At 35.3% G+C, this 24,039-nt stretch overlaps 3 protein-coding genes across 4 annotated transcripts in view; 1 reads left to right on the plus strand and 2 right to left on the minus strand.

The window, feature by feature from the left end:
- LOC107693014 (serine/arginine-rich splicing factor 7-like) overlaps positions 1-2,966 on the minus strand; it is a 10,142-nt gene extending 7,176 nt beyond the window's left edge. For both annotated transcript variants that reach the window (XM_016492259.1, XM_016492257.1), the window contains exons 1-2: positions 2,878-2,966; positions 1,759-1,939 (exon numbers count right to left, since the gene is read on the minus strand). In XM_016492259.1, the coding sequence (XP_016347745.1) occupies positions 1,759-1,939; positions 2,878-2,905 (209 nt within the window). In that variant the 5' untranslated portion in view covers positions 2,906-2,966. The remainder of the gene's footprint in view (positions 1-1,758; positions 1,940-2,877) is intronic.
- Positions 2,967-3,148: 182 nt separating this feature from the next.
- On the plus strand, positions 3,149-4,364 carry LOC107693016 (gem-associated protein 6-like). The gene is made up of 2 exons (XM_016492262.1): positions 3,149-3,408; positions 4,237-4,364. Exons 1-2 carry the CDS (start codon positions 3,281-3,283, stop codon positions 4,361-4,363), a joined length of 255 nt encoding a protein of 84 aa, XP_016347748.1. The 5' UTR covers positions 3,149-3,280; the 3' UTR covers position 4,364.
- A 2,552-nt stretch (positions 4,365-6,916) lies between these two features.
- The window catches only part of sos1 (son of sevenless homolog 1 (Drosophila)), a 77,550-nt gene continuing 60,427 nt past the window's right edge, over positions 6,917-24,039 (minus strand). The window contains 9 exon segments of the mRNA XM_016492263.1: positions 6,917-7,292; positions 10,666-10,784; positions 13,422-13,695; positions 14,728-14,844; positions 15,780-15,952; positions 17,371-17,488; positions 17,602-17,830; positions 21,125-21,416; positions 22,997-23,100. Of these exon segments, the coding sequence (XP_016347749.1) occupies positions 6,930-7,292; positions 10,666-10,784; positions 13,422-13,695; positions 14,728-14,844; positions 15,780-15,952; positions 17,371-17,488; positions 17,602-17,830; positions 21,125-21,416; positions 22,997-23,100 (1,789 nt within the window). The 3' untranslated portion in view covers positions 6,917-6,929.

Genomic DNA, 24,039 nt, shown 5'->3' on the forward strand with positions numbered 1-24,039 from the left:
AGTAGCACTTTTAGCTGTAGCTTAGCATAGATAATTGAATCTGATTAGACCGTTAGCATCTTGCCTGAAAATAGGCTAACTTCCGTCAACATAACCAACTACACAAACTTAGTGCTGTTGGAAGTTACCTAGCTGGGGACTGTTTCCAAGCGCTGCATAATATCACTGCACCTGCTGCACTCATGGTACGGCAGCAAAGTTGCTTGATTATTACGCCGGAGTGAGAGTATAGTTCCTAGCCATATCGGCCTAGAAAATCGCAACTTTTCATTTTCCGTCGGTCTTAGTACACGATGTAACTACAGAAGAGTCAAGTTTTAAATAGGAAAAATATAGAAACTTACGGTAGGAGATTTACAAAATATCTTCATGGAACATGACCTTTACTTAATATCCTAATGATTTTTGGCATAAAAGAAAAATAATAATCATTTTGACCCATACAATGTATTGTTGGCTATTGCTACAAATATACCCCAGCGACTTAAGACTGCTTTTGTGCTGCAGGGTCACATACATCGCAATAAGCATTGTGCTTTGGTAGATTTCAAATTATGTCCATTGTATTGCAGTATTCAAACAATAAATGCTGTTTTGGCGCTGTTTAATGTGGAGTGATCGCTGTAGCGCCTCAGTGAACTGATCATCTCCTCCGCTTTATTACTAGTTATAGCACAAAATAAACATGACTAAACATCCGAAGGCAAGTTAAAAGAAAGAGTACAACGTTACAATCCGTATCCTGTCTCATGCAATCGCTCAATCAGTGTTTCAGCAGCGCAAAGACCTCAATATAACAGCTTGTAAACAATGCCACGTCACATTTACCTCAGAAATACATATTCGGTTACTATAAACTCATTAGTCAGATAGAAAAATAAACTGAAATAAAATATAGGAGAGGAGCATTTTGCTAAATATATGCACCATATAACATATTCATTATAATTTTTACTGTTCTTTAATGTTTTATTTACGTGACAGCCACCATTTAAATGTTTACATTAAAAAAAAAAACTAACTGAAGTAATTGCAACTTAATTATTAAAAAAACTTCATTAAGTGTAATTTTAACAAATTAGTCAATTTTAACCTTCAGTATTATAGTACCCACTGACTCTCATGTATATTTTACAGCATTACTTGAGAGATTTTTACATTAATGTAAATGTAAAAATTATTTAATTATAGCGACAGGCCTACTGTTGCATGTTTCAAACTATTGTGATCTACTTAGTGTTGATAAATTACGACAATGCTTACTTTATGTCGTTTATATTGTAGTATATTTGTTAGATGAATATTTTATCGCCCTCGGCCAGTGAGTGTGACGTCTGAGGAAGTACTAAAGACCTTTTCAAAATAAGAGTCCCAGTCTATTTCAGGCTTGTTTATAATTAAAAGTCCCAAATTATGTACAACAAATTTTTGTGGCTATTATTGGTATTTTGTTAACACAATAAACAGTATCTGGCATTTAATTAAATGTTTAAAACATAAACAATCCAATAATTATGAAATTAATAGTTTAAAGCAAACATATTTAAAAACCTAGTGCACTTTGTGAATTCAAATCTATCCATCTTTATTAAGGAAAAACTAATTATTTGATTCACTTTCACTGCATCCCTAAAGTTTTACCTTGGATTTTTTAGTATATCAGTACATGATAATCTGCTCCTTGGGAAAAACATAAGCGCCAGAGCGACTCTGTGAACGAATGTGAAGCGTCTCAATCTCAGACCAGGAGTCACTCACTTGGCATCGAGGCCCCTGACGGCGTCCTCAGCGTCTCTGGGATCTTCAAACTCCACGAAGGCGAATCCCGGCGGGTTGCGAGCGATCCACACCGTCCTCAGCGGCCCGTAATAACCGAACGCCCGCTCCAGCTCACCCTTCCCTGCCCCGGTGCCCAGGTTACCCACGTACACCTTCGTTTCTGAGAGAGGAGAGAGGGTTAACAGCTGTCACCCGCCACTCAAGACTACAGTTTAACACCTGATAGAAAAGATCACTCTGCTGCTTAAACTCACATCACATCATTCACAACAAATCTGGATTTCAATTAGATATTACTCATGTTTTTATAATGTATATTTTCAATTTATATGTTTTATATTATATACGGTTTCTGGAAGCATCAGTTCTTCTGGATTGAGTCATTACATTACAACATATTGTTTTTTATTATATATTTTTTCAGTTTTTTATTTACATTTTAGTTAACGTTTACATTTTATGTGCTTTTATCATTCTGTAAGTTAAAAAAAATATATATTTTAAAATATTTCTACCCAGCTTACACTTATTTTATTTACTTTCAGGCAACATTTTCCATGTTTTAAATCAAATCTAAGATTAATATTTTATTTTAGCATTATTTCAATTAATAATGGATTTTTAAAAGTCTTCGTTCACAAAAACAACAGTCTGTCTACAACCGGCCACATTTGACACATGAAAATACACACTTCACACACTGTTTTAAATAAACTCTTCAAGCACCTGCATGTTTAGCTGCTTAAATCATCAAAAGATCATTTCAAACATGAAATACAGAGCAAACTGTAATAAAAACAGAAACAGAAACATCCTAATACTGACCTACAACCCAACAAAATAATAATTCATCAAAGCACAAATACAAATAATGTGCATCTAAACTATACACGTTATGATTATCACAACTTTTAGTAGTAGAATTAATATTACGATAATTATTAGCCAGTGTTTACAGCGCGTGAGGGCGCCATTACAGTTAGCAGCTCGTACTAAAACGCATTAAACCTCCTCAACAACCAGCCAGCCACATTTAACACTCGAGATGAAGCATTCTGCGTCAGGATGTGTTTAATGTTCATGATTTCTTCCACTCACCGCCTCCGTGTCGCCCGAATCGCGACATAATGAACGAAATGAAGACGAAATCCTGACAGAAACAAACAAACGATCACGCGACAGCGCATGCGCACACTCAAAACTACATCATGCTAGTGTTGCGATATCTGACTGCGCGCTTTCTAAATCATTTTATTTGCGTTATTAGGATTATTCTGTGTTGTATATATCCCGTATACTCTCTATATGTTCACTAAAAATATGTATATATAAAAAAAAGAGAATCTCCGTGACCCACGTCTGCGGCAGTGACGTCACGCGTGTCCAGCGCTCGCTGCGTCGGCGGTTTCCTGAGGACTCGGAGAAGTTGACGGTGAAGGTGAAGTCGCTGATCGATTGATTGATTGATTCGCGGTGATCAAGTGACCGGGTTCTCGCCGCGATGCTGCAGTGGAGCGCCAGGAGTCCTCAGCTCTGGCACGAGTTCGTCAATCACGAGGTTTGTGTGACGAACCGAGATCAGCAGCGCTTCGAGGGACGCATGTTCACGGTGGACCCCGTTTCTGCCAGGTAAACCTCGTATTAAACATCATAAACTCATATTATCAGTTACACACAACAACTGAAGGATCTGAACACGATCTGCTGTTGAGTTTGGATCATGATCATGAAGTTAATGGCTTATCAATTCTAATATATCATCTATATTTGCAACTTAATTTAAAACATAGTCATTAATAGAAGTATTTAAGTATTTTTTATTTGTTTTTTATATGTTAATGCGTTTTAAGGTAAGGGGCTTCTGGAACACTTTGACTCAAATGAATCGGTGAATCATTTGGGTTTTGAATCATGAGGTGAACCGTTTGGATATGTGACCATTATTAATCACGAGGTGAATCATTTGCATTTTGAATCATTATGAAGTATAAGGTGGATCGTGATGCAATTGGCTTAACTGCTTAACTTTTATGGTTTATAAATGATAATATATTATCTATATTTGCAACTTAATTTAAAACAGTCATTAATATAAATATTAAAATATTATTCATATTTGATTTTTTTGAATATGTAAATGCATTCTTGACTAATTTGAATCATTAAGTGAATCATTTGTGTTTGGAACAATTATGAATCATGAGGTGAATCATTTGAGTTTAAAATCGTTAGGATTTTTAATTATTATCAATCCTCAGGTGAATAATTTGTCATTTGAATCATAAGATGCATTTTGAATCGTTATGAATCATGAGGTGAATCATTTGGGTTCTGAATCATTATGAATTATAAGGTGAGTCATTTGTGTTTTAAATCATGAGGTGATTTATTTGCATTTTGAATCATTATCAATTGTTGAGTGAATCATCTCTGGTTCTGTTCTTGTGTCGGCTGCAGTGTGGTGCTGCTGAGCGTCCAGGAGAACGAGCGTCCGTCGGTGAGGGTGATTCTGGGTCACGCGGTGACCGATGTCCAGATCCTCAGGAGAGGAACGGAGGAAACGGAGCGTCAGATGAAAGTTTGAGCTGCAGCTCAATAGAAATCATCTGAAAGCATCCAGTCTCTCAGTCAATGTTCAGTTTATCAGTGTATATTGTAATAAATATTAGAGAAATGATTGTTGTGTGTGATTGTATGAGTCTATATAGAGTGATAGTCAAAGTAAAAAGAGCAGATAAAGAACACAAAACAGCAGAACTACATAAAGTTAAAGAGACTAAACTTCAGCATTCAGCTGAACTCTGCTCGTGTGTTTCTAACACTTCGGCTCTTATATCTTCTTGTCCGGTGTTGAGAGAAATCAGGAGTAAGGCTATATTTGTTTTGCATCGAGTCCTGCAGGATCCCAGTCCCAAGAGAGCATAAAACCATCACAATTCAACAGACAATCATATCCAGCCTGTGTCACGTTCATGATATTCATGCCAGCGTTTGATTTTAAGGGTGTTTTTGCTTCTCCTGTATAGCCAACAGTGTTGGGTCACATGATCTGAATCCACACTGAGCTGAATTCAGCAGAGTTTGGAGTTTGCATCATTGCTGTGAAATCATCTGTGCTGTATAAAGCGCTACGGAAAGTGAAGAGAGACGTGGCACGGCTAGTGTTTGGCATACAGTGGTAGAAACACTTTTATTCCCTTGTTTTAAGAAGGCGATCGTTTCATCTTTACATACTTATTGGCAAAACAAGAAATGATTGAGAAAATAAAAGTTCTAACACGTACAGGACAATCACGCGTGTTTCTTGAAGCTTTCTCCAGTACCTCTTTGGTGTGAGGGTACCTTAAACTCCCGGTGCTCTTCAGTCTACTGGCTCTCGAGTGAGTCTAGAACACCGGCGGCGTCCGGAAATAATCCAGAGAACGCTCTCCGTCTCCAGAAGAGCTGCTCCGTTTAGTCTGTCATCCAGCAGGTTTGTTTGTTTCTCAGTCTGTGTTCAGGAGGAAAACCAGCCAAGCCGTGAAATGAAACGAACATGAGACAAAACAGCTACACGAAAGACAAAAAAACAATACAGAGTTCCCCAATGGGCGTGATTTGCACTTTATGGAAACAATTGTCGTCTCGGAAGGACAATTTTAAAGGGACAGTTCACCCAAAATTACAATTCTGTCATCATTTACTCATCCTCAAGATGTTACAAACCTGTACGAGTTTCTTTCTTCTGTTGAACACAAAAACAGATGTTTTAAGAATGTTGGCAAACAAACAGTTGACGGTAGCCATTGACTTCAATAGTATGGAAAAAAATACAATGGAAGTCAATGGGTACCAACTGTTTGTTTACCCAGATTCTTCAAAATATTTAGAAGACACCTTGAAGAACACACACACACACACACAAAAGAGATGTTTTGTTAGATGTCAACCAAACGGTTGATGGTAGCCATTGAGTTGCATTATATGGAAAAAATTATAATGGAGGTGAATGGGAACTGAAACGGTTTGGTTACCAGCATTCTGAAAAATATATTTTTTGGGGTTCTTCTAATTATTTTGAAGAATGTTGGTAACAAAACAATTGTGGTTCCCATCGACTTCCATTATATGGACCAAAAATACTATGGAAGTCAATGGGTACCATCAATTGTCCGGTTACTCGCACTTCTCAAAATATCTTCTAATGCTGGGCAACGATTAATCGCATCCAAAATAAAAGTGTTTTTTTATATATAATGTATGTGTGTGTACTGTGTATATTTATTATGTATATATAAAGAAACACACATACAGTATATATATTTAAAATATTTACATGTATATATTTATATTCATATAATTTATATTATATATAAATATATTTAATATATAAACATAACATTTTTCTTAAATATATACATGCATGTGTGTGCATTTATATATACACATAATAAATATACACAGTACACACACACACACATATATTTTGTACACAAACACTTTTATTTAGGATGAGATTAATCGTGATTAATCATTGCCCAGCACTAATCATTGCCCTGTCCTTCTAAATGTTTTCTAAATATAAAAAAAAAATGTTGGTAATCAGCCAGTTTTGGTTCCTATTGATTTCCATTACATGGGCTTAAAATACTATGGAAGTCTATGGGTGCCGTCAGCTGTTTGGTTACCAACATTCTAAAAAAATCTTTTTTTGGGGTTCTTCTAATTATTTTTAAGAATGTTGGTAACAAAATGTCAGTTTCCATTGATTTCCTTTAAATAGGCTTAAAATACTATGGAAGTCTATGGGTGCCGTCAGCTGTTTGGTTACCAACTTTATAAAAAATATATTTTTTTGGGTTCTTCTAAGTGTCTTCTAATTATTTTGAAGAATGTTTGTAACAAAATTTCAATTCCCCTTGATTTCCATTATATGGGCAAAAAATACTATGGAAGTCTATGGGTGCTGTCAGCTGTTTGGTTGCCAACATTCTTCAAAATAAAATTTGTTGTGTTCAGCAGCAGAAAGAAACTCATACAGGTTTGGAACAGCTTGAGGGTGACTAAACACTGGCAGAATTCCCATTCTCGGCTGAACAGTCCCTTTAAGGGCACATGTTGCTTTCGTCTGTTTTCGTTCCGTCTCCAGCACTGTCTGTAGGCGCGTCGCTCTACAAGGGGTTTGCGTTCTCCAGGAGCGGCGGCCCGTCGCGGTGGACCGACTCTCTCTTGTAGGTCTTGGGCGGGAGTTTGGGGATGGGCGACTGCGAGGTGCTGTGGCGCGGCGGGACGGGCGGCCCAGGTGTCTGCGGCGGGAAGAAGGCCTGGCTGGGCTCGGAGCGGCGGCCCTGCGGAGGCGGCTGCAGGTGCAGCGGGGAGCTGGAGAAGACGTCTGGCGTTCGCACCGGCTCCCGCGGCGGCAGGGTGGGCGGGCTGTCGGGCGGCTCTGTCAGCGAGTAACGAGGCGAGTACACCTTGGAGGTGGGCTGACGCGGCGGGATCGCCGGAGGACTGTCCAGGTGCTTCGACATCATCTGAAACACACCAACAAACCACTCGTCACACGCTGTGCTCGGAAAGATCACATGTGCATGCAGAGGATATAGGATTCTATTCTATCTATAGCACAACTGTACATACAATTAATTTTATTTTTCAACTTATTTTTCTATTTTTTGTTTATTTATATTTACATATGTGGAGCACAGAAGCAGTCATAAGTAGCACAGGTATATTTGTAGCAATAGCCAAGAATACATTGAATGGGTTTTTCTTTTATGCCAAAAATCATTAGGATATTAAGTAAAGATCATGTTCCATGAAGATATTTTGTACATTTCCTACCGTAAATATATCAACACTTAATTTTTGATTAGTAATATGCATTGTTAAGAACTTAATTTGGACAACTTTAAAGATGATTTTCTCAATATTTAGATTTTTTTGCACCCTCAGATTCCAGATTTTCAAATAGTTGTATCTCAGCCAAATATTGTCCTATCCTAACAAACCATACATCAATGGAAAGCTTATTTATTCAGATTTCAGATGATGCATAAATCTCAATTTCAAAAAATTGACCCTTATGACTGCTTTTGTGGTCACATATGTGTATCTTATAACAATAACATATCTTATTTTTTATTGTCTGTGTGTTGTTGTTGTCTCTGTGTACTGGGAGCTTGTGACACTAAAAAAAAATTCTTTGTATGCGCAAACATACTTGGCAATAAAGCTCTTTCTGACTTCTTTACTTAATATCCTAATGATTTTTGGCATAAAAGAGAAATGGATAATTTTGACGGCACTGATGAACCTGTGGTGGGGAAGAAACGTAAGCTATTAATAAGATTAGTATTGACCAAGTTCAGAGGCTGTTATGTGGATCAACTTACTATGTTGTGTATTTTCAACAGTTTCAATATGAAAAATAACTTTATAGCCTTTTGGAACCAAACTCTTCAGATGCTTTCCATAGATGCTAAAGTGTTTCTATTTTTCTCTCCTGTTTTCATACAGTATTATATGGAAGCTTGTTTCCACCACAGAATAAAACATTAAAAAGATAATTGTGACTTTTTCATCTCACAAATCAGACTTTGTTTCTTGCATTTCATATATAAACTCAGAAATCTGACTTTTATACCTCAAAATTCAGAGATTTTTTTTTTTTAGATGAAAAAAAAACCATGAGAAAAAAAAAAACACAAAGATAATTGCGACTTTTTCCTCATAATTCTTCTCAGAGTTTATATCTCACAATTCTGACTCCTGCAAATTACTTATAGTGCAACTGACTTGTAATTAGGGTTGCAAAAGGGTGGAAAATTTCTGAAATTTCTGGAAAAATCCCTGGAATATTCCAAAAAATCCTGGAACGTTTCAGAAATTTACTGGAAATTTTGGAAATTTTCCAAACCCTACTTGTAATTGTTTTATTATTATTTATATTTTTAAACATTAGGAGTGATGTTTTATTATTTTAGCTATGCCATATGTTCCTTTTTTCCTGTCCAGAGACGGGAGATGAATGCTGCTCAGTAGCTGTGGCCTGTTACATCAACCATTAAATACAGAGCAGAATATGAAAGAAACACTGGGCACCTTGGAGGGCGAGGACTCGGCGGGCGCAGATTCAGGCCGGCGGCGCGGAGGGATGGGCGGAGGAACGGGAAGCTCGTCGTTCCGGAGGAAACTCATCATCGACGACACGGAAGAAGACCCTGAGAGACACAAACACACTCTGATGACATCACTGCAGAGGACCACACATGCACACAGGTCACGGGGAGCAGCTGAGAGCACACGGATATTTGCTTTACATGCTCATTTGTAGTTACTTTAAGGTATTTCATTACCTTGTATGGCCAAAACTGTCATTTTTCTTGTTGCAACATTTGACAAAAATCAAGATATTTGAATATATTTGGTGGAAATCCCATGTTATAAAAGATGAAGTGTTATGAAGGCTATTTAAGACAATATTAGCTGATTAGACGGCAATGCTGAGCTGGAATGCTAAATGTTTGTCCTTCAGCGTTACACATCTCTGACCTCAAACACATCAAATATTACCCTTTAGACACAGTTTTTGAAGTAAAGAGTAAAGAAAATACTATGCAATACTTATTGAATCAACCAGGGGCCAGTTCCACAGCCAGCATGTTAAGACTGTGTCTAAAGAACTAGTTTGATCAGCTAGTCTTACTCTTCCAATACAAACAAGATCAATCTACCATTTCATAACTGGATTAAAAAAAAAAAAAAAAAAATTAGATGACTAACTTTTTAAGACTCATCTAAACAGTTTATGCAACCGGCCCCAGTTCTTTATTTACTTTTGTAAGACCAATAAAAAAAAAAACAATATTTGGCTGAGATACAACTATTTGAAAATCTGGAATCTGAGGGTGCAAAAAAATCTAAATATAGAGAAAATCATCTTTAAAGTTGTTCAAATTAAGTTCTTAGCAATGCATATTACTAATCAAAAATTAAGTTTTGATATATTTACGGTAGGAGATTTACAAAATATCTTCATGGAACATGATCTTTACTTAATATCCTAATGATTTTTGGCATAAAAGAGAAATGGATAATTTTGACCCAACTGATGAACCTGTGGTGGGGAAGAAACGTAAGCTATTAATAAGATTAGTATTGACCAAGTTCAGAGGCTGTTATGTGGATCAACTTACTATGTTGTGTATTTTCAACAGTTTCAATATGAAAAATAACTTTATAGCCTTTTGGAACCAAACTCTTCAGATGCTTTCCATAGATGCTAAAGTGTTTCTATTTTTCTCTCCTGTTTTCATACAGTATTATATGGAAGCTTGTTTCCACCACAGAATAAAACATTAAAAAGATAATTGTGACTTTTTCATCTCACAAATCAGACTTTGTTTCTTGCATTTCATATATAAACTCAGAAATCTGACTTTTATACCTCAAAATTCAGAGATTTTTTTTTTTTAGATGAAAAAAAAACCATGAGAAAAAAAAAAACACAAAGATAATTGCGACTTTTTCCTCATAATTCTTCTCAGAGTTTATATCTCACAATTCTGACTCCTGCAAATTACTTATAGTGCAACTGACTTGTAATTAGGGTTGCAAAAGGGTGGAAAATTTCTGGAAACTTTCCAAAAATCCCTGGAATATTCCAAAAAATCCTGGAACGTTTCAGAAATTTACTGGAAATTTTCCACCCTTTTGCAACCCTACTTGTAATTGTTTTATTATTATTTATATTTTTAAACATTAGGAGTGATGTTTTATTATTTTAGCTATGCCATATGTTCCTTTTTTCCTGTCCAGAGACGGGAGATGAATGCTGCTCAGTAGCTGTGGCCTGTTACATCAACCATTAAATACAGAGCAGAATATGAAAGAAACACTGGGCACCTTGGAGGGCGAGGACTCGGCGGGCGCAGATTCAGGCCGGCGGCGCGGAGGGATGGGCGGAGGAACGGGAAGCTCGTCGTTCCGGAGGAAACTCATCATCGACGACACGGAAGAAGACCCTGAGAGACACAAACACACTCTGATGACATCACTGCAGAGGACCACACATGCACACAGGTCACGGGGAGCAGCTGAGAGCACACGGATATTTGCTTTACATGCTCATTTGTAGTTACTTTAAGGTATTTCATTACCTTGTATGGCCAAAACTGTCATTTTTCTTGTTGCAACATTTGACAAAAATCAAGATATTTGAATATATTTGGTGGAAATCCCATGTTATAAAAGATGAAGTGTTATGAAGGCTATTTAAGACAATATTAGCTGATTAGACGGCAATGCTGAGCTGGAATGCTAAATGTTTGTCCTTCAGCGTTACACATCTCTGACCTCAAACACATCAAATATTACCCTTTAGACACAGTTTTTGAAGTAAAGAGTAAAGAAAATACTATGCAATACTTATTGAATCAACCAGGGGCCAGTTCCACAGCCAGCATGTTAAGACTGTGTCTAAAGAACTAGTTTGATCAGCTAGTCTTACTCTTCCAATACAAACAAGATCAATCTACCATTTCATAACTGGATTAAAAAAAAAAAAAAAAAAATTAGATGACTAACTTTTTAAGACTCATCTAAACAGTTTATGCAACCGGCCCCAGTTCTTTATTTACTTTTGTAAGACCAATAAAAAAAAAAACAATATTTGGCTGAGATACAACTATTTGAAAATCTGGAATCTGAGGGTGCAAAAAAATCTAAATATAGAGAAAATCATCTTTAAAGTTGTTCAAATTAAGTTCTTAGCAATGCATATTACTAATCAAAAATTAAGTTTTGATATATTTACGGTAGGAGATTTACAAAATATCTTCATGGAACATGATCTTTACTTAATATCCTAATGATTTTTGGCATAAAAGAGAAATGGATAATTTTGACCCATACAATGTATTGTTGGCTATTGCTACAAATATACCCCAGTGACTTAACACTGCTTTTGTGTTGCAGGGACACATTGGTGACCTATTTTGATCTCTAAAAAGTGAGTTGTCACTGAAAGGTGAGGAGTCTGCATCTCTGGAGGATGCTGGGAAACACGTCACATGATCAACAGCGCCCTGAACATGCAAGAGCGGCCCGTGGAGGACTGACACACGACACAGACGCATGGGTGAAGAACATGAGACGCTGAGATACTAACGTGGACCGTGAGGCAGAGCGACCGGAGCGAATATAGAGTCGCTGTCTGTCAGGAAGCAGAGAGAAACACAAGAGAAGGTGACAGACTGATCCACTGATCCAGGATCTCGACCAATGGAGAGAGTTTAGGGCGGGGCTATCTGTGTGACTGACCAATGGCAGATGGGGGAGGATTTCGTCATTTTCACAATTATAATTAATTCAGAAATTATATACAACTGACTACTCTCCAAACTAACTGGGGTAACTCACATCTGGTGATGACGGTTTAATAATAATAATAATAATAATACACTACTAGACAAAAGTTTAAAGTTTAAATTATTTCATGTTTTTGAAAGAAGTCTCTTCTGCTCACCAAGCCTGCATTTATTTGATGATAAATACATTGTGAAAAAATTGTGAAATATTATTGTAATTTAAAACAGCTGTTTTCTATGTGAATATCTGTTAAACTGTAATGTATTTCTGTGATGCGCAGCTGTATTTTCAGCATCATTACTCCAGTCTTCAGTGTCACATGATCTTCAGAAATCATTCTAATATGCTGATTTGCTGCTCAAGAAACATTTCTGATTATTATCAATTAGGGCTGCACGATTATGACAAAAATCATAATTGTCAGTTATTCCCTTGAAATTGTAATTGTGATTATTAATTACGATTATCACAATTTACATTGAGTGATGTTTGTACCGTTGTTCGCAGCAACTGCATGCCATATTTTTAAGCTGAAAACGCTCTTATTGTTTTTATATAGTATTAAGCCTCATGTCAACTATACAATGGACTGGTTTCTTCTTTAAATAATAAAAAAAGTAAAAATATGAATGGTATTATAATGTCATACTAAAACTAATAGAATAGAAAAACCTTTAAGATAACCTGTAGAAAGCAAAAAACACATCTTAAGCACGCAGAATAACAAGTAATTGCGATTAGAAATTCAATTAATTGTGCAGCCCTATTATCAATGTTGAAAGTTTTATATTGAAAACATTTTTTTATTCATCAAATTAAATTGATTAAAAGTGAGAGTAAAGACATTTATAATGTTACAAAAGATTTCTATTTCAAATAAATGCTGTTCTTCTGAACTTCTCTATTCATCTGTGAATCATGAAAAATAAAATGCATCACAGTTTCCACAAAAATATTGTGCAGCACGACTGTTTTCAACATTGATAATAATCAGAAATGTTTCTCGAGCAGCAAATCAGCATATTAGAATGATTTCTGAAGATCATGTGACACTGAAGACTGGAGTAATGATGCTGAAAATACAGCTGCGCATCACAGAAATACATTACAGCTTAACACATAATAACATAGAAAACAGCTGTTTTAAATAATAATATTTCAAATTTTTTAAGTATTTCTGGTGAGCAGAAGAGACTTTCAGAATTGTGTGTGTGTGAGAGTGTCTCAGTGTGTGTGTGTGTGTGTGAGAGTGTCTCAGTGTGTGTGTGTGTGTGTGTGTGTGTGAGTCGTACTGGAGTGGAAGGGGCTGGAGGGCGGCTGCGGGGAGTCGAAGACGCTGCAGATCTCGGTGGAGCTGGATGCGGTGGAGGCTGGTTGAGGTGTCAGCGGTGTGCGGGGCGAGTTGGGCGTTGAAGCGATGCTGCTCTCCGTCTCGCTGTCTGGGATGCGGCTGTAGCTGATCTTCCGGGGCTCGTTCTGCAGCGGAGTCGGATGCCGCATGGTTCCTGGGCGGACGGATGATGGGCGAACACCCGGAGACTTCAGAGGACAGCTGTACTTCTTCGGCTGTGAGAGGAAGACAAAATGAGAAGAAATTCCACAATCTATCTATCTATCTATCTATCTATGGGATATATCAGTTAGTGTCCAACATTGCACTAAAACGCTGTCATCTTAATTTTACACAAGTTAAAATATGACAAAAAAGTAATTTAAAAAAAAGTATCTTTTTATATATATAAAAAACAGAAATCTCATGATTATATATATATAAAAAAAAAAATCTAATGATTATTTTTAAAATTGTGATTTCTTAGCATGCAATAAAATCTTACATTTTATAAAAATTAAAAAATTTCATCAGGAATATATTTTTTCTAGTTATGTCAACCGCTAAAACGGTTTATTGGGTAGAAATGACTATTTGTGAGTAAAACAAAATATTTAAAAAATCCTAATAATCATGAACAACTAGAAAAATCATGTTAATTCATTGGTAATAAAAAGTTTAAATTCTGAAGAACATTCATTTATTAAAATGTCTGGAATTATGGAATTTAATTACCAATATCTTTTTTTCTATTTTTTTTTAAAGAAATTATATTGTAATATTATAAATTAATATTTCAAATATGTAAAAAATAATAATGTATTATGTAATGTATCAATTATGTAAAAAAAAAAATAATAATAAAGTAGTTAAAATAATTATTTTTATTTACAATTTTTAAATAATTATTGTAATTATATTATTGTCAATTCTAGATTCTGTAAATTCTAAATTCTGTAAATGAGTTTGAAAATGAGCAGCTTTCTCATTACAGCAGAAGTAGCAGAAATATCCTTTGAATATTTTATTTTACAATGAGGGGCATCGGAGTAAATAGATAGGTCAAAACATCTGATGGGCTCTTTAAGTTCCACCAGTGTGATGTTTTGGGCCTTTTCACTGTTACACAAGTGAACTCGTGCTTAGTTTGTACATCAGCACTATTCTGGTTCACATCCCTAAGCACTTGAGGGTTTAACACAGAGATCAGGAGGCTCTCGTGTGTGTTGTGTAATCGTTCGTGTGCGTTCAGCGCGAGGCAGACTTACGAATCGAGGCAGTGTGCGAGCGTTACGTGGCTCGATCTCCAGAGATTTGTTGAACAGATAGTCGGCGAACTCCTTCTCCGTCATGTCCTCCATCGGGTTCAGGTTCTCAAAGAACTTCTGCAGCATCAACACAATGTGACAGTCATTTAGTCATTTCATTTTTATTAAAGTTTTAACATTAAAGACATTAACACCTAACATTAAAGTTTTTAAATATACTTTTATATTGCAATAACTTTACATTCAATCTTCAAATTATTGTACAAACAACAAAGACAGTGTATTTTTAAGATTTGTTTGATGGCATCTTTGAAGGCCAGTATCACTGATACCAATACTACTGATGTCTCTATAAAATTGTTTTTTCCCCTAATATTTAACCATCGATTATAGCCATTCAACATTACAGTATAATTGAGAGCTATCAAGTTTAACATTTATTAGACTTTTAAAAAATAACATCTAATTTAAGTGAACTTAAAACAATCTTCACATAAACCCATTATAATAAATGTCATATTTAGATACCTGTGCCCTTCAGCAGAAATATTAAGAAATTGAATAAAGTTATCAAACACTACATTCTAAATTAAACATAGATGAACCTCTTAAAGCTATAAAAGTTATTGATTTCCTCTTTTTTGTCCTTTGATTAACAGACAACACAGCAGCTGGTTATTAGGTTGTTTAGGCTGCTATTACTTTAAGAGCTGCCGCTGCTGAACGTGACTCAGATCTGACACGCATTGTATTTTCTCTCAACTCTTTACCTTTTCAGTTTTGAAAACCATTTCAGAGACATGTTCTTAAATGTGACTCATTTATAATATATTACATGCATGCACTGTTTTAAGGCAGCTTTAATCACCGTTTTGGTAACTTCATGACTTAACTGACCACGACATTGCATGCACGTAGTTTCTTTTGCGATTTGATATGAAAATATGTTTTTACTGTCAATTTTGATCAATTGAATGGGTCCTTGATGATGCATTAATTATTAATTTCTTCTAAAAAAATGGTAGTGTAATTAATGTGAACAGTTTTCTGACCCGTATGTCGTTTTCCACACGTAAGCAGTACGGCTGGTTCTGGTACTGCTGGATTTCTCCGGTTATTTCCGCCACTTTCCGTCGTTTGCTGAAGTTGATCAGTTCCTTGCCATGTCTCTTCAGGAAGTCTGGATTTCCCTCCTCAGTTTTCAGAATATTTGTTAAATAAATCCCTAAAATGAGCAGATCACAATCAAAAAACAGTCCCATCAGAAACCAAAACAGGAATAAAATAATGAAAAATATTTTTATCTCACGATTCAGATTTTGTTTCTCGCAAATCTGAGTTTATATCTCACAAATTAGGACTTTTTTTTTTTTTTCAAATTGCGAGTTTATATCTCACAATTATTATTTTTTTACTTATCAGAACTGTGAGAAAGTGTGAATTGTAAGGTAAAAAAAGTCACAATTACTTTTTTTTTTAATTCCAAGCTGAAAACTAAGAAAACTGAATTCTGAGGAGAAAAGTCAGAATTGCGAGATATAAACACAAAATTGTGAGATAAAACTTCATAATTTTGAGAATAAAATGAGAGTTGCAAAATAAAAACAATTGTGATATGCAAACTTAGAATTACTAGATATAAACAGAATTGCAATATAAATTCACAATTTAAACTCTCAATTTTGAGGAATAAAGTCAGAATTGCAAGTAGGGCTGGGCGATATGGCCAAAAAAATTATCACGATAATTTTTTCCCATATCAGTCGATATCGATAATTATCACGATAAATGTAACATTTTTATTTCTTTCAAGTTTAAAGCCAGATTTTTGCTTCAATATGAAAGTTGTAAAAGCCAGATGGTTAATTGTGGTTTTAAACTATTCTTTACGGTCAGAACATGATAAACACTTCACATTTTTTAATTCTTTTCACTTTTACAGTCATTTTTCCATAACAAAATAAATATCTTAATAGAAAAAAATTTTTTTCTTAGTTCTGCATGTTCTAGTAATGAGTAATATTGTTTCAAATCAAGAAACAGGTTTGTGTTGCCTGATAATATTAATAATATAAACATTTTTTGTCTGTAAGAAATACACAGTTGATAGTAGCTTGAGTTAGGATGCAGATATAGGTTTATATTCATTATCAAAATCAGTTATATCTGTAAGTATTGTAACAATCTCATTTTTTTTATGGTGAATTTTTTTTTTTAAACCATTGGTCTTCCATAGCATACATTTAGATCATGATAATCACAGTTAAAACCACAAATATAGCACCTCAATACCATGGTAAAAATGTAATATGGCTTCTAGGTATTTGTATGAAAAAAGTCAGAATTGCAAGATATTAACAGAATTGAGAGATTTAAATTTAGAATTGTAAGACATAAATTCACAATTGTGAAAAATAAAAAAATAAGTCCATCTTGTGAAACGTAAACTCAGAATTCAGAGAGAACAAAAAAAGACTGAATCGTGAGATAAAAACTCAGAAATTTGACTTTTTTCCTGAAAAGTCTGATTTATGAGATAAAATGTTGCATTACCTTTTTTTTATTTTTTTTATTCCATGGCAAAAACTTAAAAAAACATGTGCTTCTTTAGAAAGCACATGTGTAAAAAGAAGAAGGACGTACCAAAGAAGGGCACACAGGGGGGGTTGATGGACCTGAGTTTAGCCAGATATTTCTTATAATGATCTTCACTGAGTTCATGAGCTTCCTCCAGAATCTTCCTCTGTCTGCTCGGGATTTGCTGAAATACAATCACACGCAGAACGAGTTACACGCTGAACTGTGACAACTCTAGTACTAGTGAAGAGCAACTAATCCAACAGTGCTAATTAAAGCTCATGTAAACGCGCTGACCTCGAAGGTGTGGTCGAGTCTGTAGACGGGCGATGAGTTCATGGCGCTCACCACCTCCAGAACGCCATTGAAGTTATTGAGCTCCTGAAAGACCTGCAGGATCTCGATAATGCGCGATATGATGGACACACGCTCCTCCACGTTCTCCGTTTCTAACTGCCCACCAGCTCTGACGGCTGAACCGCCCTACAGAAGGTCAAAGTTCACAGTTACATTCATGTTTCTAAGTCTAAAACACTTAGAACAGTAGTTCCACCTCAAAGGGATGATTTAGACACTAATGCAATTAATACATATTCAATACTTAAAGCAAGACACTAGGAGAATATGGTGTAGATCTCACCATAATCACAGTACATTAGGACTATTGTTTTATAAGTGAAAAGTTATGTATTATATGCCATCATTTGCATACATTTCCATAAAATAAATCTAAAAACTGGATGAAGCCAGGTTCAAAATTCTTGTTTGAATTTGCTGACATATTAGAGTTAAAGGATTTTACTGAGGGGATTTTGGATTTCTCTTTTTATCACTCCATAAATCAGGAAATACTGTGACCAGCTAGATGAATATACATTTTCACCAAGTTAAATGAAATGTTATTAAAACTCAGGAAAATTATATATCAACAATCCCCTCAGTAAAAACCTTCAGAATATAGTGAGGAATAAAACTGTAAAGTTTGGTGTATGTGAGTGCTGCTGAAGTGGAGGAAAAACTCTTTAAAGATGTGGACTGAGATTGAAATTTACATACGCACATAGATAAAGTGAAATACAATAAAACTTAAATGTGTATTTTGGATGTATTATTTCCACTTGTCTGAAAGAAGAGACATGATATGAAAGCAAAATAGACAAAATCTCAAAATTGACCAGTATTAAAACACTGGTTTTGTTTGTAGTGTCTCGGTTTATTACACTTTATCTATTTGTGTCTGTAGATTTCAATTCCAATCCATATCTTTAAAGAGTTTGTTTCTCCACTGCAGTTGCACTTGCACACATCAAACTCAGAAGTTTTATTCCCATCGATATTCTGAAGGTTTTTACTGAGGGGATTTTTGATTTCTCTTTTTATCACTCCATAAATCAGAAAATACTCTCAACAGACAAAAACAAAAAACAAATACATTTTCAGGACTAAAATGTTGTATAAATCAGTGTGAATTAAATATTAACAAAACCCTCAGTAAAAACCTTCAGAATATAGAGAGGAATAAAACTGCTAAGTTTGGTGTCTGTAAGTGCTGCTGAAGTGGAGGAAAAACTCTTTAAAGATATGCATCGCAATTGAAATCTACAGATGCAGATAGATAAAGTGTAATAAAATAAATACTTAAATGTGTATTTTGGATGTTTTCTTTCCACTTGTCTGAAAGAAGAGACATGATATGGAAGCAAAATAGACCAAAATCTCAAAACTGACTAGTGCATGAAAAAACACTGGTTTTGTCTGTAGTGTCTCGTCTTATTACACTTTATCTATTTGTGTCTGTAGATTTCAATTCCAATCCATATCTTTAAAGAGTTTTTTTCTCCACTTCAGCAGCACTTACATACACCAAACTTTACAGTCTTATTCCTCTCTATATTCTAAAGGATTTTACTGAGTGGATTCTGGATTTCTCGTTTTATCACTCCATCAAATCAGAAAATACTGTCAACAGACAGAAAACATGTACATTTACACCATGTTTTAGGACTAAAATATTATACAAAACTCAGGATATATATATATATTCACAAACCCCTCAGTAAAAACCTTCAGAATATAGAGAGGAATAAAACTGCTAAGTTTGGTGTATGTAAGTGCTGCTGAAGTGGAGGAGAAAACTTTTTGAGGAAAAGGCCTTTAAAAGGTGTATTGTAATTGAAGTCTACAGACAAAAATAGATGGATGTTTTCAACCTAAATCTAAAAATTACCAGTGCATGAAAAAACTATGGTTTTGTCTTAACTCATGTAAGAGCTTGAACACAAATACAAGCTTCACTCATGATGGTAGACGTCTATTGTAATTGTTCTGTAACATGTTTCCTGTTTGTTCAGAAACACTGAGAGACGATCGTCTGTGGAAACTGACAGCAGCACACTGAAATTAAGTGAAAATCACTCAGAATGCTCCTTTAGTCAGGGCCGGGGTGTTTTGAGTGTGTGGTTTGGTTCAGTGTTTAGGGAGACGAGGGCACAGATCGGCCTCATGGGAAACGGAGCTGAGGTGGTGACCTTGGGTACGACGCTCACTGCCTGTTCCCACAGAGGTGAAGGGAAGTGTGTGTGTGTGTCACAGCTGGACTCTCTATTGTGTTAAACTGCCCCATTTTCTGAGCATACAGTTGACAACAGAGCAAAAAACTAAAATACAAACAGGAAATCCAGCCTTTTCCCTTGTAAAGAAAAAAACAACAACAATAAAATACTAAACAAACACAAAACAAGCAGAAATGAATGTTTAGGCCAGTGCATTTCTTCATTTTGACTTCTCAAGCATTTGACTCAAAAAGTCAAAGAGTACATGAGCTCCATACAGCTATGTAACATTATAAATGTATTTACGGTTACTCGATCAGTTTAATGCATAATTGATGAACAAAAGCATACTTTTTTTTTTTTTTAATTAAAAGAATTTTCATGGCCAAAACATTATTGCTACACAAAAAAATAAATAAATTCAGGCCTAAATATAAAATTTGTATCTGAATTGCATATAAGCTGTTCGTGCATTTGGATTACACAGCTTCAACATAAGCAAACTAATAAACTTATTGTGATGCACATTTGTCAGTCAAAAAAATGTTTATTAATAACTATTTGCATCTATTTGAGTTGATTTAAATAATCATATTTTCAAAATGAATTTATTTAAATTGCTTAGAATCAGCAAAAATCTGTTCATTGGGAAAACAATTACATTTATTCCATTTAAAAGTACAAACTTGGTAAAATATAACTATGTGGAACAAGCAATATTCAATTAGATCAAATGTATGAGATTGACATAAACTGGATTTATTGATGATAAATATATAAACCTGGTTACTGTATATTTTAAAGCACATTCAGTTTTTAGTTTCATTACAGCAATCTGACTTGTTTAATTATGCATGACTGTAATACACAATAACCAGTTTTATATGTTTATGTAAATAGGTTTATATATATAAATGCATTGAAAATATGATTATTTAAATAAAATCAAATGGATACTTAGTTAATAATAAACTATACAATAAGTGCAGAAATCTGTTTTCTTCATGTATGACTGACAAATATGCATCACATTAAGTATGCATATTTTGCCAGTTGTTGTTTACGTTCAAACTGTATGTTCCAAATGGATGGAAATTTTATATGCAATTCAAATACATAAATCTTAAACCTGAATATTTTTTGAGTGGAGTGTATATTGTGTGTGGTATCATTTCATTAAAATTTTATGGTGCATTTGTGGTCGCCGTCTGCTTATATGGAAATGAGCAGCGTGAACATTCAGCTAAATATCTCCACTAAAGAAAAACAGGGTTGGATTGAAATGAGGGCGAGTAAATGGCGAAAAGACGTCAGAGGTCACAGGCTGAGGGTTGCACCTGTAGAAGTCGGACTCCAGCAGCGTGAGCTGTCGGGCGATCTCGATGGGGTGAAGGGTCATGAGGTCAAACTGATCCGTCTGTCCCGCTTTACACAGGTGCCACTCGATGGGTGGCGGCGAGCTCTCGAACGTGATGTTGTGACTGGGGCCGTTGGCTTGAGCCTGTTTCTTCCTCTGGATGATCTTCGTGATGGACTCCACCCACTTCCTCATGGCCTTACCTGCAGACAGGTGACAGGACCGATGTTAGAGACAGAACTGAGCTGAGATCAGATTTATGCAGAAGAGTTCCTGTAACCAGCCACCACCCACAGTGAAATCTCATTGGCTTAAAATCCAGTGCATCATGTTCCCTTTCAGAAATAATGATGGACAGAAAAATGATGGGAATTACATTGGAATACGGTTACATCATGCCTGGTTAGGACACTATGACATTTTTTTATTTTCTCACAAATTTCATGTTTTCCGTTTTAATTTTTCTGGATTCCGTTTAATGGTGTGCATTTCTAATCAATTTAATTAATATTTATCATATTTAATTCGATGCAATTTTTTTTTCAGAAATTCTGTTTTCTGTTTGAATTTTTCTGGATTCCATTTTTATGGTTTAACTGAATTTTAATAATCAAAAAGGATGTCTAATCAATTGAATTCATAAAACTTTTACAATTTACTATTTTAACAATAACAGTTCCCTAAGAAATGTGCTATTTTTGTTGCTAAATGGTGCTAATCAAATTGATACATAAAACTTTAACAATTTAAAGTAATTATTGCTGTCAATCAATAAAAAAAATTAACTAATTAAAAATTAACTGATTAATCGCGATTAATCCCACCTAACATAAAAGTTTTAAATATACATTTATATTGCAATAATTTTTACATTCAATCTTCAAATTAATGTACACACAACATAGACAGTATATTTTTAAATATTTGTTTAATGCCATCTTTTATTTATGACTGAAGGCCAGTATCACTGATACCAATACTACTGATGTCTCTATAAAATTGTTTCCCCCCTAATATTTAACCATTGATTATAGCCATTCAACATTACAGTATAACTGAGTGCTATCAATTTTAACATTTATTAGACTTAAAAATAACAGAGGAATAAAACTGTAAAGTTTGGTGTATGTGAATGCTGCTGAAACGTCTCTCATTTGATATGGTCATAAAGACATTCTGCAACTGAATAAATGCACTTCTTGCCCGCGTACACACCTCACGCACCGGATGCCGTGCGCGCCCAAAGACAGTTGGACATAGTGGTGTATTAGAGGTAAAAAATTATATAAATACTGTTCGGTTTCTGGCACAAACCGATCGTTTCGTGTCTTAGGACATCAATGTGTCGTCACGAGCCGCAGGGTTTAATTTGGATTTGTCCGTGCATGTTTTTTTTACTCTCATAGATTTTGTTACCATTGCCATGCATTATACGACTGACAGACTGCAACGGCTGGAGTTAAAAATCATCATTTGTGTTCTACTGAAGAAACAAAGTCACCTACATCTTGGATGCCCTGGGGGTAAGCAGATAAACATCACATTTTCATTTTTGGGTGAACTATCCCTTTAACACGTTAAACTGAAAAAATGTATCACCTGCGTTAACGCATTAATTTTGACAGCACTAAAAATAATCTTTTAAAATGTTAAATTTTGCCAAATTCTGTGACATTCTCCATTATAGAGTAAATATGATTTTTATGACTGGATTTTGAAGACATTTCCATGGTTTTATCATCTTTGATGATGATGATGGAGATCAGTAGGTTTGTGTTCGTACCTCTGACCATGCCGATAAACTCCTCCAGCCGCCGCAGCAACTGAGCGTCTCTCTCAAAGTCATAGAAATGATGCTCGACCCAGTGTCTGCACACATTCAACACCCTGCAGACACACAGATACGCATTAGAGACAGCCGTATGATACAGTACTGCTGTGTGTGTGCGAGTGAGAGAGTGGGGAGTAAGTGAGAGTGTGAGTGTGTGTGAGTGTTAGAGTGCGAGTTTGCAAGTGTGTGAAATTGTTTGAGTGTGTGTGCACGTGAGCGAGTGTAAATGTGAGTGTGAGTGAGTCTACGCGAGTGTCAATGAATGTGCGTGAGTGAGCGAATGAGTGTGAGTGTCAATGTGTGAGCAAGTGAACGAGTGTGAGTATGCAAGTGTGTGAGCGTGTGTGAGTGACTTAGTGAGTTAGTGTGTGTGCGTCAGTGTGTGAGTGTGAGTGAGTGTACAAGTTAGTATGAGGGGCCGTACAAGCCATCATTCATTCTGGCACTCTCACACACTTACATTCTCCTTTCACATACATATATTTTTAAAATATCATTATGTAACCTATGTGTTCTACAGATCTGTGTACAAGTGTTATGAGACTGATTTTGATCGTATGGACAGGGCTCAACGCTAATGACATGTTCTACTGGCCCGGTTTGGCCAGTGGTTAAAATGTTTTACTTGCCCTGGCATAATTTTCACAGGCCTTGCCACAATCAATCAATAAATAAATCAATAAATAAGACTTATTGTTTTCATTGTTGACTGTAACATTGTATTGTAATAAATGATAACCATTTTGCACAAATAGGTACAATAGTTCAAAGATAAAACTGAAATGAACCATGCTTTTTCAGGTCTTTCAGGTAGGTCTAACTCTATTCCAGCTAAGGATGCACTGATCAGGATTTTTCGTGACCGATTCCAATTGCTGATTTTTTTATTTATTTTTTTTACTATGAAATGAGCCGATTCCCATACTCGTTGCCAATTTATTTCATTTTTATTTATTTATTTTTACATTTATTAAATGTTTATTTTGCTCTGTTAT

Source organism: Sinocyclocheilus anshuiensis, unplaced genomic scaffold (assembly GCF_001515605.1).
Source record: "Sinocyclocheilus anshuiensis isolate Anshui unplaced genomic scaffold, SAMN03320099.WGS_v1.1 scaffold1200, whole genome shotgun sequence".
In the NCBI taxonomy this organism is placed as follows: Eukaryota; Metazoa; Chordata; class Actinopteri; order Cypriniformes; family Cyprinidae; genus Sinocyclocheilus; species Sinocyclocheilus anshuiensis.

Coding starts and splice junctions, on each gene's coding strand:
- LOC107693016 (XM_016492262.1), top strand. CDS start 3,281: ATGCTGCAGTGGAGCGCCAGGAGTCCTCAGCTCTGGCACGAGTTCGTC. Junction 3,409..4,236: donor GTGGACCCCGTTTCTGCCAG/GTAAACCTCGTA, acceptor TGTCGGCTGCAG/TGTGGTGCTGCTGAGCGTCC.